The following is a 19,485-nucleotide window of genomic DNA, read 5'->3' as shown; positions in this document are numbered from 1 at the left end:
TAATGCGTGTGCTGTGTGACTACGGCACTAAGGGATAACAAGGTTCCACAACCACCTTGGAACTTAAGAAGCCAACCGATGGCGGGATAACCATCCAACTGCTGGCTTTGAAATACACAGGCTGAAGACGGGCAGCAGCGTCTTCGGTGCGACAAAGCCAGTACTGCGGTCACCAACCCGCCTGCCCAGCGTGGTGACTATGGGCAAAACACATGAGCTCACGTTATTTTTGGCATAAACTTGTGGAGGCCTATGTCCAGCAGTGGACTGTATAGGCTGTAATGATGATAATAATGCGTTTTTACTTGACGCTTTTTTCGTTGACCTACGTTGTATTATAACTTTTTACTGGATGTACCGATTTTGATAATTCTTTTTTTTTTTTGGAAAGGTGATATCCCTAGTTTTGTACCATGATAAGGAAACCAGGATTTGATGATGGGATCCCAGATAAATTAAGGGGAACTCTCGAAAATCCGCATAACTTTTTACTGAGTGTACCGATTTTGATAATTTTTTATTTAATCGAACCTGATGTTTATCATGACATTTGATATCATCATATTTAAATTTTATCGAGATCTGATAACTACTTTTTGAGTAATCTTTGATAACGCGTAGTTACTTGACTATTTTTTCGTCGATCTACGTTGTATTACTTGTTGATGTAATTGAATTTTCGTTTGCGAGCAAATACAATTATTAGCAATAAGATCGCCTAGTTGAACAATTTGTTACCATAATTGCTTGTTATGTAAATTTTGTTCTTTATTTACATGTGCAATAAAGTATATTATTATTATTATTATTATTATTATAGATCTCGCCTTCAATCCAAAAAGTCAACACCAAACGAGTATCATGAATACTTATACTTCACTACATAGTATAAAACAAAGTCGCTTTCCGCTGTCTGTATGCTAAGATCTTTAAACCTACGCAACGGTAATATAATAATGTACTAATATATAATATATACATAATAATGAAATACAATATATTTTTTATATATTAGTATCTTTTCATCTATATATATATTTTATATTTAGTATCAGCATTGCACCCGTGCGACGCCGGTACGAGTCGCTAGTATTAGAATATAATTGTGTTTGCTCACAAACGAAAAAAAAACCCACTTCAATTACATCGACAAGTAATACAAAGTAGATCGACGAAAAAATAGTCAAGCAACTACGCGTTATGAAAGATCACTCAAAAATTAGTTATCAGATCTCGATAAAATTTATATGTGACCACATGATAAACATCAGCTTTCGATTAAATTAAAAATTATCAAAATCGGTACACCCAGTAAAAAGTTATTACGGATTTTCGAGAGTTTCCCTCGATTTCTCTGTGATCCCATCATCAGATCCTGGTTTCCTTATCACGGTACCAAACTAGGGATATCCCCTTTCCAACAAAAAAAGAATTATCAAAAGCGGTACATCCAGTAGAAAGTTATGCGGTATAATACAACGTAGGTCGACGAAAAAAGCGTCAAGTCAAAACGCAATATTAGATATAACTCGAAAAGTAGTTGTTAGATCTCAAATAAATTTAAATGGGACCAATTGGCACACACCACCTTTCGATTAAAATAAAATTTGTCGGAATCGGTCTACCCGGTCAAAAGTTCTGATGTAACGTACATAAAAAAAAATACAGTCGAATTAAGAACCTCCTCCTTTTTTGGAAGTCGGTTAAAAAGTTGAAAGTATTCATTATGAACGTAAGTGTAGTGACTGAATTCATTACTAAAATTATTTACGCACCAAAAAAAAAAAATTAATTTACTTTTTATTGTATACAGCAATATATTATATATTATACTAATATTAAATAACACATATTATATATATATATATATATTAAAAAAAAAATTTAATGAATGCCATGTCTACGGATTCCAAGATCTATATTTTTTACGCATATTCGTAAGTTGTTTACCAAATGGCGCTAGTAGTGTTTTACGAAGTATTGTAGAGGTGGGGTGCGGCAAAGAGGGAACGAATGCTCAAGGTTATTTGGTCAGGGTAGCGCCTTAAGAAACAGGATGAACATTAGCACTTTGAATAGCATTATTTTTATTAAAAACAGACTGAAAGTTGTGAATGAACAATGCTTAACCTACGAACTCCCAAAAGAACTAATTGTGGAAATAGAAAAAAATAAAAAGTATCCTTATAAATATTCAAAAGATTTTACTGCCGTCAACATCATCATCGGTAGGTCAAAATTTGATGGACGAGACGGACATGAATGGTGAAGAATTATTATCAATTCTTGGCTACTGTGAGGATTTTTAAAAATAAATATGTTAAATACCTTGATTTGTGACTTACTTCATTTTATGAATAATATATTAAACAATCACGATTTTTGTTTTTATTTTTTGTTTATGACCACTTAATGAAAATTATTATTATTAATATATATTTTTTTAAATAAAATTATGCCGAATAGGATCTAGGGAATTTTTAATTTTTAAATTCTCACTATCTAGCGAGATTTGATTGTATTTCTAGTGACTTGTCTAAATTGAAGGTGGCAACACTGACCAGACGATAGTCTATTTCACCTTAAAGGTCTCTAGCTCTTTGGTCTCTAGATACCAGGCCATAAACTCAAAAAAAAAAGTTTATTTCACGTAGGATGGGTACGGTGACACATGTCAAATTAACTCTATAGTGAGGTGACCATGCATAATTAATTGATGTAATTCGATTATCGAGTACAAATGCGGTTAACCTTTAATCGATTATATAAAAAAAAATTATAACTGCTTATTAAAAATTAATCATCGCTATAGTGAATAAATAATATTTTAAGGGTGGTGTTAAACGCGAGAAATGAGTTATCGACAAACCCATTAACACAGCTCACGTGGCAAATTATTAGTCGTTCGCCTTTACCCTCCGGTACTTTAGTCGAAGAATGAACAGTGTCGTCTGTCCATACTTTGCCAACAGTATGATTGGCGTTCAACCATGTCTAGTCAAGGAATACTACGTTGTTCCAATCCGTAATGTTTTTCGCCTTTTCTAAGAATGTCACAAAGTTTTCACGCACTTTTCCGTTTGTTAACTTTTTTTATTTTATGGAAATCCAATTTTATTTAAAAGTCGCCATGACGATGTCACACTTCCATTAAATAATTTAACACCTTTCAAAGACATTAATTATTGTAAAACTGTGGGCAACTCATTTCTAATAATCATATTCAACCTCAACGACCAAACATTTTTTTCCTTTGCCTCTTTTTGGGAGTCGATAACTTATTATCTTACATATTGATTTCACCATACTCTTCTTTACTTATTTTTGACACTAAGCTGTGTGGCTACGGCAATAAAGAATATAGCCACTAGCGTCTCTTCCCGTGGGTGTCGTAGGAGGCGACTAAGGGATAACACAGTTCTACTACCACCTTGAAACTTATAAAGCCGACCGATAGCGGGATAACCATTCAACTGCTGGCTTTGAAATACACAGGCCGAAGACGGGCAACAGCGTTATCAGTGCGACAAAGCCGGCCCTGCGGTCACCAACCCGCCCAGCGTGGTGACTATAGGCAACACACATGAGTTCACGCCATTTTTTGGCACGAGCTTGTGGAGGCCTATGTCCAACAGTGGACTGCGATAGGCTGAAACAATTTTTGACACTGTATTACGCCTAATTTCAAGTGCCTGTGCAACTCGATCCACTATGTGGTTGACAGATAATAATGGACCGCTATTTTCTCACTCCCGTTCAAAGTATTCCCGAAAGCGGACAACCAATTGACCGTTTGAAACGGTCTTCTTTTGTTCTTTTCGGCATTTTAAAGAACAGAACACACACACAAAATGAATAACTAAAAAAAATAATAACAGAACTTAACAACAATAAAACAGCAACAAATACAACTATAGCAACTGGCAAAACCAAAACACGGGAAGCATACAAGAGACAGAAAGTACTGATTGAGAATTGAGATATCTCGAGTCAGTGAGATGACGCGATTCACGAGATGGCCGTTACGATTATTTATTTTAGCCGACTACTACGTGTCAATCCCTATCATTAAACGTTTCGTTTCATGCCTGTAATTTTAAGTTATCATTTTTTCTGTAACTTTTTTATTTTGTTTAAATTGTAAAAACGCATATATAAATACAATTTCAATCTAATCAAGCATTATTATTTGCTTTGGAAACTAATTGGTGATTTTTAAAAATGTATATTTATCCGATTTGTTGAAAATAGTGAGCGTGTATTGGAACATATCAAATGTCACCGTACCCATCCTATGTGAAATAGATTATAAACTAATCTTTGTTTAACTTTTACACATACTACATAATACTACATAACCTAACGTAAATCGTAGTGTTAAGTTAACAATTATCATCTGAAAATGAGTTGCTCCCGAGGAAATAACGCTAGAACAAGGCCTCAGAAACATCAAAATAAAACTGCGTTTAAGAACAATTTGCATGACACTAGTAAGAAAACAAAATTTTTAAATAGTTTAGAAGTGACTGGAGTCTGCGAACGTTGTAAAGAAATAATAGAATGGAAAATAAAGTACAAAAAGTACAAACCTCTCACAGCTCCGGCAAAATGCGTGGCTTGCGAACAAAGAAATATTAAACATGCTTACCACGTTATGTGTATTAATTGTGCAACTGAAAAAAAAGTTTGCACCAAATGTTGTAAATCATCAGAAGTAAGTAATCAATTTATTTGAATTTTGACTGTGTAATGTCCAAATATTGCTGTCCTTACTTTAGTCCATTCTCACCTAATAACAGTAAAGATTTTTCTATTTCCTTAGTCTTCATCAAAGGCTCTATGTCTTAATTTGAGAAATGCCGACTATAATATTCATTTGCATGGAATAGCCGCAGTCCTCATATGATTAGATCATCACTATTTCAGGGAGATATTTACATCACAATTTGTTTTTATTAAATCACTTAAAGTTGCCACTTACACTAATCACAGAATTTGTTGAATTGTCAATTAAATGAACGCTGATTTAGATTTCTTTTTTTTACAAAATATCCAATTATAAAATGTTTCATCATGATATTAGCGCACTAGAGATTGCAATATACTGTTTATTCAGATTATTAAGGAATATAGCCTACTAAACATTATGATACATCATTATTTACAAAATTTATAATAATTCATCACTTCGGTTTTTTTTTTTTTTATTAAAGTAATTTTTAAATATAATACATGAATATAAAATATAAAATCTATATCTAAGTTTACACATTCAATATATTATATGTTTTTAATCTAAATCATTTTATTTTTTTAGGCAATTGTTGACAAAAAAACAGAAATAGTTGATAATGAGACAAAGTTACAGTCAATCATAAAAAACCTACCTGAAAGAAAAAAAAGGACATTGTTGAGGTATGGTATTATAAATAAATAAATATGCTTAAACTACACCCATGGTCATCTGATCCTAAGGTAGGCATAATAAAAATAACAGCCACCTGAGTGTCGTGTGTATATTTTTTTGAAATACATGTACAGGAGACTTTCTTAACATCATTGACATCTATTATAATAATAATATAATACTCTTTATTGTACACTACAAAGAAACGTTACAAAAAGGGATACATATGAAGAAAGATGTACAAAGGCGGTCTTATCGCTAAGAGCGATTTCTTCCAGCAGTGGCGTAGCGTGGTTTTCGGCCGCCCGGGGCGGAAAAAAATTTTGCCGCCCCCTTATTTAGGTATTTCAATTTAAAGTATACTAAAACTTACTTAGCTGAGTGACTACGATATATAAAATTTAACCACCCCCTTTCATCCCGTGGGTATCGTAAGAGGTGACTAAGGGATAGAAAAGTTCCAATAATAATAGTAATAATGATAAAGCTTTATTTAATTCCATACAAAATTCATCAATCCTTATCTCAATTTGCCCAAATCAAAATTTCAATCAATTACAAAAACAATACAAAATAATTAATACTACTTATTAGATTTTATTAGATTAGTGATCATTATTAAGACATACTATTTCATGCAAAAAAAATAAATTAATCTAATATATAAAATTCTCGTGTCGCGGTGTTTGTAGTTAATCTCCTCCGAAACAGCTTGACTGATTTTCATGAAATTTTTTGTGCATATTGGGTAGGTCTGAGAATCGAACAACGTCTATTTTTCATCCCCCTAAATGTTAAGGGTAGTCCACCCCTATTTTTTTTTAATTTTTAGATAAATTATTTATTTTTTTATGATACATTAAAAAATATATACAACCCTAAATTTTCAACCTTCTACGATCAACCCCTATATTTTATTTGTTAATTCATCATTACAGCCTATACAGTCCACTGCTGGACATATGCCTCCACAAGTTTACGCCAAAAATAACGTGAACTCATGTGTTTTGCCCATAGTCACCACGCTGGGCAGGCGGGTTGGTGACCGCAGTACTGGCTTTGTCGCACCGAAGACGCTGCTGCCCGTCTTCGGCCTGTGTATTTCAAAGCCAGCAGTTGGATGGTTATCCCGCCATCGGTCGGCTTCTTAAGTTTCAAGTTGTTAATTAAAGATTTAATTTATTTGGCAAAATTTTATTTTTATTTTGTCATGACTTAGAATTAAAAAAAAATCATATTTCTCTTAATTTTCAACCTTTCTACGATCAAGCCCTATTTTTCCATCGCAATTTTTATTTTATTTTAATAATTTTCTTTAATTATGATTTTTTTCTCAATTCAATTTGATCTCCTGCCTTCGCCGGTCGATTACTATCAATCAATCAGTTATCCCCGCTAGATGTCTACATTACGTTGTCACCTCTCATCCAGCAAACATCACGGAGTAGGGATGAGAATAAAGCCGGTCTTCTGTCTTACTCACTATACCGTTTTCATCCATTTTTTATGGTTTTATTTGTGTATCGATCGTAGCAGTGACTGTTATACGTATTATTTTAATTTTTCTGTGCATTAAATAAAGCATACTTTCATTGTCTACAACACTTTCGATTATAAGTAAATCCCCGCACACTTATATTATAGTAGATAGTTTATTGGCAAAACAACGTTTGCTGAGTCAGCTAGTTAATAATATAAAATAGCAAAGTTCCAATACCACCGTGGAACTAGTGAAGCCGACCGATGGCGGTATAGCCATCCTACAGCTGGCTTTTTAAATACACAACCGAAGACGGGCAGCAGCGTCTTCAGTGCGACAAAGCTAGCCCTGCGGTCACCAACCTTCCTGCCCAGCGTGGGCAAAAAGCCCCATGAGTTCGCGGCAGAATTTTAGGCCCTCAGTTCCCGGCAGCCCCACTATTCCCGGCTACAGCAACGGCCGCGGTAACGGTGGGGTGAAGGGTGCTGAGAATCACCGAGTTACGGGAGACTGCCGCTCAAAACTACACGTACCCTTTGAAGAGAGGGTGAGGACACGATGATCTTGGACTTCGGGTACTGGTTCTACTTCCGTGAAGGTGATGGGTTTTCTCAAGGTGGCGTCGATTTTCTGGTCCACAAGATTCTCACTAACAACGTTGTGGAAGTCAGCAATGTGTCGACCCAGGTAGCGTACCTTGTACTTAAACTCACTGACAGGTACTCCAGTAAAAGTGATACAGGTCTATACGCCGACCTCAGCACACTCTGACAATGAAGTCGAAGCCTTGTATTACGATATTTCTAGGGCCATGCATGGGACTACTTCGGCTTTCTACAACGTTGTTATGGGAGACTTCAACGCTAAAGTGGGAATAAAAGACCGCGAAGAATCGAGGATCGGACCACACGGGTAGGGGCGCAGGGTTCGCAGGGGGCAGATGCTCGTCAACTACTACGAGTCAGAGGGGCTCTTCTTGATAAATTCAATTTTTTGAGAAGAAGCCCCAAAGGCAGTGGACATGGCAAAGCCCCGATACTATGACGAGGAACGAGATAGTTTGATCATAGCGGATAAAAGGCATATATTCAGAGATGTCTTCTTGGTTAATTGGTTTAACACTGGCAGTAACCACCGGCTATTGCGGGGCACTTTGAATATATGCCTCCGAAAAGAGCGGGCCCGCTTAATGAAATCTACTCTCCGACCTACGCTGCCCCAAATACTATGTGGCTCCGAGCAGTTCCAATTGGAACTCCAAAACCGATTCGATTCGCTGGAAACTACTGGCAACGTGGAAGAGATGACCGACAACGTGGTGAAGACGGTGTGTACACTAGGTCGTAGGCACTTTCCGTCGACGAAGTCAACGAAGCAGTCCAACTCTCTTCAGAAGCCTTAGATCTAATGTGGCGGAGGCGCGAGTTGCTCACTGCTCAAGCAGTTTCGACAGAACAGAGGGCTATTTCCAAGAAGATACGAAAACTTGTACGCCGAGACCTCCACTGCTCAAATACGAGAGAGATTGCTACTCTGATTGAGCAATTGCATTAGTATTGTATCAAGAAAGCTGAAGGAAAATGACATGCCGATAAAATATGCTGACCTTCTCAAGCATTGCCTTACATCTGGCTACATGTTGTGGAATAATCAGTTCTACAAGCAAGTAGATGGCGTAGCGATGGGCTCACCAGTATCTCCCGTTGTCGCCGACATATTTATGGAGGACTTCGAGGAGACTGCTCTGCGTACCTCGCCCATAACACCCAGGCTCTACAAACGGTATGTAGATGATACATTCACAATATTACCATCTGATAAAGTATCCATATTCTTACACCATCTTAACTCCATAAATTCCAAAATTCAATTCACAATGGAGTTAGAGGCAAATAAATCTTTAGCTTTCTTAGATGTATTAGTCAGTCTGCGAGACAACAAGCTTCGGGTACCGCGTCCTCATCACAGTGAACGTGTGAAACCAGCCACCGTCGAACGAGTACCTGCTGTGCTACCTTTTATGAAAGGGGTCACTGACAAGATTGGCTTCATCTTAAAGCGAGCTTCTATAAAAACTTTTTTCAAGCCGCCAAAAACGATAAGTCAATTTTTACCATCTGTCAAGTGTCATATACCCTTACAAGATGCAGGAGTATACAAGCTTGATTGTGACTGTGGTCTCTCTTATATAGGACAAACAAAACGATCAATCAAAACTCGCGTTAAAGAACATATAGCTGACTTGTAACATCGTCGCTATACTAAGTCCGCAATCTGTGAACACAGTCTAGACACAGCTAGCCATTATATTAGATTCGATAAACCACAGATCCTCGCAAAAGAACACCGATTCCAACCAAGGATGATCCGTGAGGCTATTGAAATTAAAAAACATCCAAATTTCAATAGAGAAGCTGGCTGGCAATTACCACCTGCTTGGGACCCCATTATTAATATAATTAAATCAAAAACCAAGCATAATTTACCACAGATTAAAGACTCAATTAGCACATTCTGCGTAGATAGGACTAAATAAAATATTGACGTATGTCACGTAGTTTCGAATAACTTTGTACAGTTAGGACCTCTGACACCTCAGTCCTCCCGTGACCATGGTTGCTGTAAAGTATCCGAAACGTCGGGAATCAAAGTTAGTAAACCGCGATAAAATCCGAAATAAGTTGTTTCATTAAGTTTAACAACCAAGTCATTCCGAGACTGGTATCGGTGTATAAAACCCTTCTCGAAGCTGTTCAGTATTATATTTACCTAGGCCATACCATCCAACTAGGCCGCAACAACTTCGAGAAGGAGGCCGATAGAAGGATTCGGTTAGTCTGGGCGGCGTTTGGCAGGCTTCGTCGAGTCTTCACTTCGAATATTCCGCAATGCTTGAAGACAAAACTCTCCGAGTAATGCGTCCTGCCAGTGTTAACATACTGAGCCGAGACGTGGACACTGACGAAGGGACTGGTCCACAAGTTTAAAATCGCTCAACGTGCTATGGAATAGGCTATGCTTGGGATTTCTCTCAAAGATAGGATTAGAAATGAGATTATCCGTGAGAGAATGAAAGTAACCGACATAGCCCACAGAATTAGCAAGTCGAAGTGGCAGTAAGCTGGTCATCTGTGTCGCAGGACCGATTGCCATTGGAGCAGGCGGATTCTGGAGTAAGGACCGCGTCTTGGCGAACGCAGTGTAGGACGTCCTCCGGCTCGTTAGACTGACGATCTACGTAAGATTACCGGTTTGGACTGGATGAGGATTGCGGAAAACCGGGATGCGGTATGGCGCGAACTTGGGGAGGCCTATGTCCATAATATATCATTAAAAGAAAGGGATTCCCCGACTTCGCCTCAAAATAAGTAATGAAAAATTCCGTGCTCCTTTCAATCGGTCCGAAGTTGTAGTTGCGATAAAAATAATATAAAATGATTCAAATATTTACTCATTTTTACTAGTTTTTATTATTTAAGTGTTGTTCAATTTTGCCGCCCCCTAAAAAGTGCCGCCCGGGGCGGGCCGCCCCCCCCGCCCCAACCACGCTACGCTACTGTCTTCCAGACAACCTTAGGGTATAGGACAGGGCATATAAAATGAGAAGCGGTAGGGAAGCGTATCTGTTTCTTTTAAGACTAAAAAAATATTTTCTTATTCTTACAGGCATATAAAGAAAAAAGAAAATGAAGGCAATGAAGTCACTACCTCTGATATAGACACAATGTTAGTAGAAATAGGAAAACTTGAATTAGATAATGACTCAAGTGAGGATGTAAATTTTTTTGATTTAGATGATTAGAAAGATAAACAAAATAAGAGTAAATAATAAACTATGTTATCAATTACATGTTTTTTATGAACAATTCTAAATTTTATTTTAATTTTTCCTTAATAAAATTGCTAAGATTACATTCATGCCTAATATACATGGAACAAATTGTACAAAATGGCAACATTATAGTTTTATATAATTATAACATAATAATTCACGTTATTTAATGTCTGTACAAAAAATAGAATGTGTTAACCTAAAAATAAATAATATTTCATTTAGCTTTATAATTAGAAAGAATTAAAATTATCTATATCAAAGAATACGAAGTTGATGCAACTGTAACAAAAAAAAGGGTTTTATAATTACACTAATTTTTTCACTATAATAATAATAATAAGTATTGTACAACAAGAATGAGCATAATTACAAAAAAAAAAATGACATAAGTGCAAAAGGCGGCCTTATCACTAATGAGTGATATAAGTAAATAGTGACTACAATGTAGACAGCACAGTGTCATCCACATTGTAATTTATTTTTGTACCTCAATGCCTTAACAAACTATTATAGTTTTATATAAAATAGATTTTTTTTTATTTGACTAAATATTCCTGAGAGACCAGCAGGCTTACTCTTGAAACTCGATCCTATTTGAAATTTAGGATTGGGATCGAGAACTTGTCAATCGGTACTCTTGAACACTACACTAGTGCACGATTTGACTCAACTACAGTGAAATTTTATGTAACTAATAGAAATTGGGATTTCTCGATCTTATACATTTTTTGCACTCTTGACAATATTTTGACGTTGACTATCGACTTGGAAATCGTGTTTGGGATCGAATTTACTCGTTTCAATAAAGTTAACTTTTTAGTGTTCGATTGTGTATCTTAAAGTGTTTTTTATTATGATAATGGCGCGACTGGCGCTTATTTATATTATCAACAATATCACAATCACAGTATTTATTAAAATAAAACTAATTACGTAATAATTAGTCTTTTATCCTCTTTTAACCTAAGGTAGCAATTTTTAAATATAAATCACAGTATTTATATCTCTTATATTTAAATATAAATCACAGTATTTATGTTTCTAATATTTAAATAAAAATCACAGTATTTAAGTCTAATATCTTTTATTTTAACTATATTAATAAACTTTTGTATTCACTAATTTAAGCTTAACACTGGTAAAATTGCAGAAATTATTACAGAAGTAAATAAAGAAAGAAGATAAGTTAATTATAAATATTAAATTAAGAAAATACGTAATTGAGATCATTTGAGAAGTCTCAAAATTGCGTCAGCCATGAGCTTCTTTTTAACAACAACACACATTACGCAGAATTTATATCTTCCGCTTTTATGCTTAATAAAATCAGTTTTAGGTTTAATTTAAGGAATTACAATATAAAAGATAATAATTAATTATTGGAGACACATTATAATTTAAAAAACATAAAATTTCATGAATTAAATTTTATTTTCTTATTATTTTTTATTATAATGGCTACACCAGAAACCGATCGTCAATTCGATTTCAATTTCAATTCAATTGAAAGCTCGATCTGGTCAAGAGTACCAAAATATTACAGATTGGAACTGGAACTGTATTGAATTCGTATTTTTGTGAGATTGGGATTGAAGTCAAGAGTAAGCCTACAGCACCCAAGAATACAAAGTATTGTTGAAAAAAAATTACTCTTCAGGTAATTAATTTCTTATCAAATGTTATGAAAAAATTTGTTAAAAACTTACCAGGCTTTGTCTTTCCTTCTCCTTCTCTAGTACTATTTCAGTTTGCTTGGCGTCAAACTTAACTACTGCTGATAGCACCTTTGCTAGAGTCATGGAATGTGTACCTGAACCTGTTAGGTATTCATATAGAATATTTCTCAAATATTCCAACTCAGTATTCTCTTGTAATGAATGCAGATGTCTTAAGCTAACAAGCGCTTCATCTAATCTCCTTTCGAGCTTTTCATTAGATAGCCTTAATTTTTCATTATTGGCTTGCATTTGTTGCATGTCGCTATTAACTGATTGATTAATTAATTCCATATCATGTAATTTCTTTTCCAATTTATTTTTTGTTTCAATTGCATTACTGTACTTACGAACTATATCATCATTTTTTTCACTGTTGTTATCGGTAACTAAGTTAGAATTAGTATATGTTTGTGATTTAATTTGGTCCTTCAATTCTAGATTCTCCTCTGCAAGTAATGAGTTTTCTCTAATTAAGTTATCTATTTTATCTTTTCCAAGTTGAATTTCACTTTTAAGACTTTCTAAATCTTGAATTAAAATATCATTTTTCTCAGGGAAACCATCATTTGTAGCAATTATTTCTCGTAATTTATCATTAAGTTGACTATTTTCTTTTGAAACTTTAGTCATATAAGATTGGAGGCCTTCAATGTCTGACTGCAATCTTTTGTTCTCTTCTTTTAGAGAGTTAAGCTCAATTACACGGCCATTCTGATTTAATAAACTTTCTTCCATTTTAGTTAAATCTAATTTGTTATCCTTAATTTCTTCAGATAATTCATTGTTTATGCTTTTCAATGCCTCTATTTCTTTATTTAATCGTTCAATTTCTTCCTTGCTATCATTAAGATACTTTTCGTTTAAATTATCTGTTTGTGTATTTTTAGCATATACATCTTTTTCTTTTTTAATATTACTTTCAAGTTCACAAATTACGGAGTTCAAACGATCTTTTTCAATTTCAATTAGAGAATGAGATTCACGCTCTTCCTTTAATTTGTGTTCAATATCTGTAAAATTTTTTGAAATAGTTTCAGATAATTTCTTCAATGATGTATTTTCTTGGTTAAGACTGTCAATTTGTTTTTCTAAGTTAAGGATAATATCTGTTTTTTTCTTATAGTCTTCTTTCATTTCCAATAAATCACTGTGTTCCTTAGTTAATATATTCAATTTATTAAGTACATCGTCATATTTATCAGCTATTTTTTTAAATTCGTTGTGTGAAGTTTTCTTATTCGTTTCAGTTTCTTTTAATGAAATAAGTAATTCATCATTTTGTTGTTTTAAAGTGTTAATTTGTTCTTTTAGAGACGCCTTTTCAAAATTATAATTTTTCGATTCTTCATTTAACTTTTCTGAAATTTGTGCATAATTATTCATTTCCTTAACGTTATTTTCGTTTTGATTTTGTAAAGCTTGTATTTTTTGTACCTGTGAAATGTTTTCAGCTTGTAAATCATGTATGCTTGATTTTAATTCATTGTTTACTGTTTCCAGCTGATTATAATTGCTGTTTAGAGTTTTGTATTTATCTGATATTTTTTGAACATCACTTTGTAAAGAAGCATTAGTTAAACGTAAATTTTCGGTTTCATTTTCTAACCTAGCAATTTCTTTTGTAGTTATGTCATTTAATAACGTCACTTTTTCCTTAACCACATGGAGTGTTGTATTCATAGATTGCTTAAAAACTTTTGATTCCTCTAAAGTTTTAGTTAAGAGTAATCGTAAGTGGTTTATTTCTGTTTTTAATTCTTCGCAATGGCTTTTTATTTTATCACTTTGAATAAGTTTAGTTTTTAGGACAGTTATTTCTGACTTTAAACTAGCTACTGTAATTATCAATTGTTCATTATGATTTTGTATAGATTCGTGATTTGATAATAGTTTTTCGATTTCTGACTGCAACTTTTCAAGTTCCACTCTCTCTTCTTGAATTTCTGATTCCAGGTTATTACATTTTAATTTCCACTTATTTACTTCTTCAACATAATTTTGTTCTTTATGTGACTTTTCTAATTCATTTTTATTTGAAGAAACTACCTCAAGTTTTAACTTTTGAATTTCTTTTTCTAAATTGCTGATTTGTGAACTTTTCTTTGTATTCTCTTCAATTAATTGTGTATTTCTGTTTTCTAAATAAACATTTCTATCTATCATTGCTAACTTTTCTGCTGTTTCTTGCTTCACTTGTAGCTGCAGGCAGTTGTATTCTTCATCAGCCTTGCTCTTCATTTGTTCAAGAGATTGGTATTTTTGGGTAAAAATTTCCAATTCTGCTTTCAGCTCGCCAATTTTAGCTTTATCAATATTTAGATCGTTAATTTCATTTCTTAACTTAGAACGCTCATCTTCCAATTTACTTATGTTATTTTTGTAATCATTTATAATTATATTAAGTGACTGGATTTCATCATTACTATTTGCTACACTATCATTTAATGATTTGATTTCGGCTTCCTTACTTTCTAACTCTTTGTGAATGCTAAGTTTATTTTCAGCCAATGATATGGCATACTCTTCTTCTCTTTTACTTAAAATTTCAATTTTTTTATGTAAGTTCTTAATTTCCTCTTGTGCATTTTTTAAATTAATTTCCAGAATTGACAATTCTTTATTTTTCGAAAATTCAAAGGAATTGTTTTTATTTTGTAAATATTCAATGTTTTCATTTAGTTCTTGAATTTTTTCCCTAGCTTCTGTTAATGATATTGTAGCAGCTTGAAGTTGTTCATTTTCCTTTATTTTTGTTTCGAGTTCTGTAGATACTTTTTGTAATTCCGTAGTTAACTGTCCATTCCTTTCTTTAGTAGATTTAAGTGATTCTTTATATTTATTTAATAATTGCTCCAACTTTTCAATTTTATTATTTAAAACTGTAGTTTCTGAATTATCTTCGTTTGTTTTTCTTTCATTATTTAAATCATCAGTAGCTAATTTTATTAAAGGCGCATAATTATCGTTCCCATTATTTGTATCTTGTACTTTATTATTTTCTATACTGTTATTCAATCCAATATCTGTATTACTATTCTGTAAAAACATCAACTTTGTGTTCAGTGTTTCTATTTTCATATTTTTCTCCTCAATTTCAATACGCAAAGCTTTCTCGAGATGTGCCTGAATAAATTAAAAAATATATAAATTACATATCAAGCCTTAAAATAATAAAAACACTAATAAAATTTTACAAAATACTTACTTTAGCACTTTGTTCCAGTGAACATTGTTCTTTCAATTCTGATATCCTTCTTAAAGCTTTATCCTGAGTTTCAACTAAAACATTCTGAAAAAAAAAGACAATCCACTTAAATTCTTCTTTAAAACATTTTATATAAATTTTAGATTCTTTTATTTTGTTTATATTCTACAAATTTAAATGTTGATAAACTATTCTTCATAAACCTGCATTAGATAAATTGGAAATATTGTAAATTAGTTCCTATATATATATAACAATTCAGTAATAATTCTTCTCTTTCTTATTTAACAACTATAAGGTTCAATTTACAATGCCACAGAACTGACCAATGTGAATTTTTTGAACACAAGATAATGAACCCTTTTAAATGAGTAACACACAAACCAAGCCTAATGATGTATATTCGCTGTTATCAAGTGTTATCAGAATTTATTTAAGAATGAGTTTGAAGGAGCATTTTTGTGTTTACTAAATACTAACTCTTGCTTTTGCATTTTCCCTCTCCAAAAGTTTGTAATGACGGGCAAGATCCGCATACTGAGTTTTATATTTAGTACAGCGATCTTGCGTTCGACGATATGCTGCATACAACTGTTCTTTAGTTACTCTATCCAGGTTCACTGTGCTTCCAGAAAATCCTTTTTCTTCAGCCTCGCTCGCTGATACCTCCATATCTGACTTCAATTGGAAGATATTTATTACCACAAAATTCAAATAACGAAATGTTAGTAATGTTATTTTTTTAACTTTTTAATATGTGTGACTTATTACAATACTTACTTGCAAATGATACATTAATGGGCTTTCATAGCTTGGGAGGCGGAAAGATATATCACTAGCAAAGGAACTGTTGGATAGTCTTCTTTGCCTCTGATTTTCTTGGTTCATCTAAATAACAAAAAATATATATAATGAAAATAACATAATAAAAGAAATTATCTAAATATCGTCAGATAATTTTTTTAATTATTAAAAAGTTTTTGAAATTATCATGATTATATAATAACTAAAATAATAATTTCCTAAACCAGAAAAGCTTTTGATTATTTTTACCTCTAGATTGATTTGAAAGTCTGAATCAATATTTTGTTGATTACTTCCCGGCTGCTTAAGAGACACTTCTTGAAAAACGATCTGTTGATTATGAGATGGCGTTTTAACTTTACTGGAAGAGTCTAAAAAAGTACAATAATAAAAATAGAAATAATCATAACATTAAATATTTGTATCAATAGCCAACATTATTTTAACTCTTACCATTATCTCCAATAGAAAATAAATCATTATTTGTTATATCAGATATGCTACTTGATGCAGATGTCACAGCAGCCTGAAAATAATTTAGGATAAATTATAACATTAAAGCACATGAATTCTCAAAAATTAAAATTAAAAAACCATAAAGGATCTGTATGAAGCCTCTGATATATACAAATATATGATAATAATATGATATGATACAAAGGAGAATGGGACTTTTGGGCCAAAATGTAATGAGTAGAGATATTGTTTAAAAAATTGGTCATATTTTTTTATTTTAAAATATAAAATATCAGCTCAATTCTGAATCTAGAAGCGGAGAAAATTGAGAAAGATAGTTTTCATCAAATTATTTGGGTATCGATTCAACTATAATCGATTACAGAATTCAAAAAAAAAAAGGTTTGCACTAGTTAATTAATTCAAGATATTTAGATGCACAATTAAAGCTGTAAACAATAAAGTGCATTTAAATAAAGTTTTAATCGATTTAAAATAAATCATATTTTTAATGACAGTTTTGAAAGCTGACTACTTGTGACTAACAATAATACTGTGTCCGTCACTCGTTTCGTGTTTACTGTTTTCCGATGCATTCTGAGTCCATTCCTGATATTTATTTATGGTTTCAAGTGTATATCAATATTCGTAGTGAGTTTTCAAACAGTCTTCACTAAATATAATAAATATTAATGCTACAAGAACTTAGTGATCGCGTTTTTTTATAGACATTGTAACATAACCTCACTTTTACAAAAAGTCTTAATAACTCAACTCTCAGATAGCCAAAATATAAATAATTTTCAGCGAGGAAGCAATAAGCCTAAATGCATTAATTGATACCATTTTCATTTCATTACATTTTGGCCCAAGAATCTATGGAATCGTATCATTCTCCTTTATCAAATTCAGTATCCATGAAATTATCAATATGCTTTTGTTAAAAGGCAGTTTCTTTAATCATTAATAATTAATTTTATTCCGTCCTCAAAGTAGTAAAACCTGATTTTAACATATTCAAACTAAGTTCTTAGCTTTACGGCATTAGGAACTATTTGTCATATAAATCACACTACATATGAAAAAAAAGAGATATATTAAAGTTAACAAACTTTACATGTATTTTTCTGAAATATGACTTGACACACTTTAAATGACTTAATAGTTGAATGTATGTTTATTCCAGTAATAAATAACAAAAAACGAGTACAACTTCATACCTGGGCAGCTTGTGCAAACTGTTGTATCCTTTGAGGAGATGACTTCACTTCCTCAGCTAATTTGTCTTTAAATTTTTTGAACATTTTTCTTACAAACAACTAGCACTTCCAAATGAATATGACACAAATTGAAAAACAACTTAATTAGTTATTAAATCCAACACACCTTTTAGACATCATATATTATTAAAGAAAACGGAGTAAATTATTTGATACAATTTACGATAAATATACGTATATTGTGATTGTCGTATAATCCAAAGAGTATATAAAGTATGGATCAAGTTTTACTTCGTCCTAAAGGTAGTATCTGTAAGTATTACTATGCTCTGTGGGACCTACCCCACCCCAGCCTGCAAAATAATGATATTTGTAATAAAATAAATACTAATTGATAGATTTTGAATAGCTCAATTCAACTACGTTGTCCTTTTAAATTGCTCACCTCAAATTATATAATTAAAAATCAATTTTTTTTTTAAATCAAATATTTTCAAACTCCTATATCTTTTGATGTATACAATATTTTAAAATTGCTCAAAGTGTTAAAAAACTGCTCAAGTTGCATTTATAATTGCTCAAGTATAGTTTGGAACAGATCCACTTTCCTTAATTTTTAAATAAATATAAATAGTTTGAACAAATAAAATAATGATATTTGTAAAAAAAAATACTAATCGAAACATTTTCAATAGCTCAATTCAACTACGTTGGCCTTTTAAATTACTCACTTCAAATTATTTAATTAAAAATCAAAAAAGTCAAATACTTTAAGGTGAGCAATTTAAAACGACAACGTAGTTGAATGAGCTATTGAAAATCTATCTATTAGTATTTTTTTTTTACAAAATCATTATTTTATTTGTTTAAACTATTTATATTTATTTAAAAATTAAGGAAAGTGGATCTGTTCGAAACTATACTTGAGCAATTATAAATGCAACCTGAGCAGTTTTTTAACACTTTGAGCAATTTAAAATATTGTATACATCAAAAGATATAGGAGTTTGAAAATATTGATAAAAGAATATTTTTCAACGACTTTTTTGATTTTTAATGAAATAGTTTAAGGTGAGCAATTTAAAAGGACAACGTAGTTGAATTGAGCTATTGAAAATCTATCGATTAGTATTTTTTTTATTACAAGTATCATTATTTTGCAGGCTGGGGTGGGGTAGGTCTCTGTGGGTAGTATTATCATCAAATCAAAACGTCATTAAATTCTGAACACACACAGATTCTGAATTTCTAACCATTGAGGATAGACAACGACGTTTAAAAAAGAAAAATAGATCGTCAGACCAAAGAGTATATAAAGGTAGGTCATAAAGGTATCGTCAGACGGTACCATAAAACGGCA

General features: G+C 32.5%; 2 protein-coding genes across 2 annotated transcripts; one reads left to right on the top strand and one right to left on the bottom strand.

Moving 5' to 3' along the window:
* The first annotated feature begins 4,259 nt into the window (after nt 1–4,259).
* Nucleotides 4,260–10,733, top strand: LOC123664804 (uncharacterized protein C9orf85 homolog). Its single transcript, XM_045599265.1, has 3 exons — nt 4,260–4,714; nt 5,318–5,415; nt 10,554–10,733. The coding sequence occupies exons 1-3, from the start codon at nt 4,403–4,405 to the stop codon at nt 10,687–10,689; spliced, it is 546 nt and encodes a 181-aa protein (XP_045455221.1). The 5' UTR covers nt 4,260–4,402; the 3' UTR covers nt 10,690–10,733.
* On the bottom strand, nt 10,726–18,429 carry LOC123664695 (golgin subfamily A member 4-like). Its single transcript, XM_045599204.1, has 8 exons — nt 18,126–18,429; nt 16,903–16,975; nt 16,699–16,820; nt 16,426–16,533; nt 16,126–16,323; nt 15,646–15,729; nt 12,429–15,563; nt 10,726–11,001 (listed from the first exon to the last, which is right to left on the bottom strand). Exons 1-8 carry the CDS (start codon nt 18,207–18,209, stop codon nt 10,978–10,980), a joined length of 3,828 nt encoding a protein of 1,275 aa, XP_045455160.1. The 5' UTR covers nt 18,210–18,429; the 3' UTR covers nt 10,726–10,977.
* Nucleotides 18,430–19,485: the final 1,056 nt, after the last annotated feature.

This window comes from Melitaea cinxia, chromosome 2, assembly GCF_905220565.1.
Source record: "Melitaea cinxia chromosome 2, ilMelCinx1.1, whole genome shotgun sequence".
NCBI lineage: Eukaryota > Metazoa > Arthropoda > Insecta > Lepidoptera > Nymphalidae > Melitaea > Melitaea cinxia.
The sequence above is the reverse complement of the archived record's forward strand: the minus strand, read 5'-3'. Positions and strand labels throughout refer to the sequence as shown.

Coding starts and splice junctions, on each gene's coding strand:
- LOC123664804 (XM_045599265.1), top strand. CDS start 4,403: ATGAGTTGCTCCCGAGGAAATAACGCTAGAACAAGGCCTCAGAAACAT. Junction 4,715..5,317: donor AATGTTGTAAATCATCAGAA/GTAAGTAATCAA, acceptor TTATTTTTTTAG/GCAATTGTTGACAAAAAAAC. Junction 5,416..10,553: donor AAAAAAAGGACATTGTTGAG/GTATGGTATTAT, acceptor TTATTCTTACAG/GCATATAAAGAAAAAAGAAA.
- LOC123664695 (XM_045599204.1), bottom strand. CDS start 18,209: ATGTTCAAAAAATTTAAAGACAAATTAGCTGAGGAAGTGAAGTCATCT. Junction 15,564..15,645: donor CACTGGAACAAAGTGCTAAA/GTAAGTATTTTG, acceptor TAATTTATTCAG/GCACATCTCGAGAAAGCTTT. Junction 11,002..12,428: donor AGAAGGAAAGACAAAGCCTG/GTAAGTTTTTAA, acceptor TTTTTGTTACAG/TTGCATCAACTTCGTATTCT.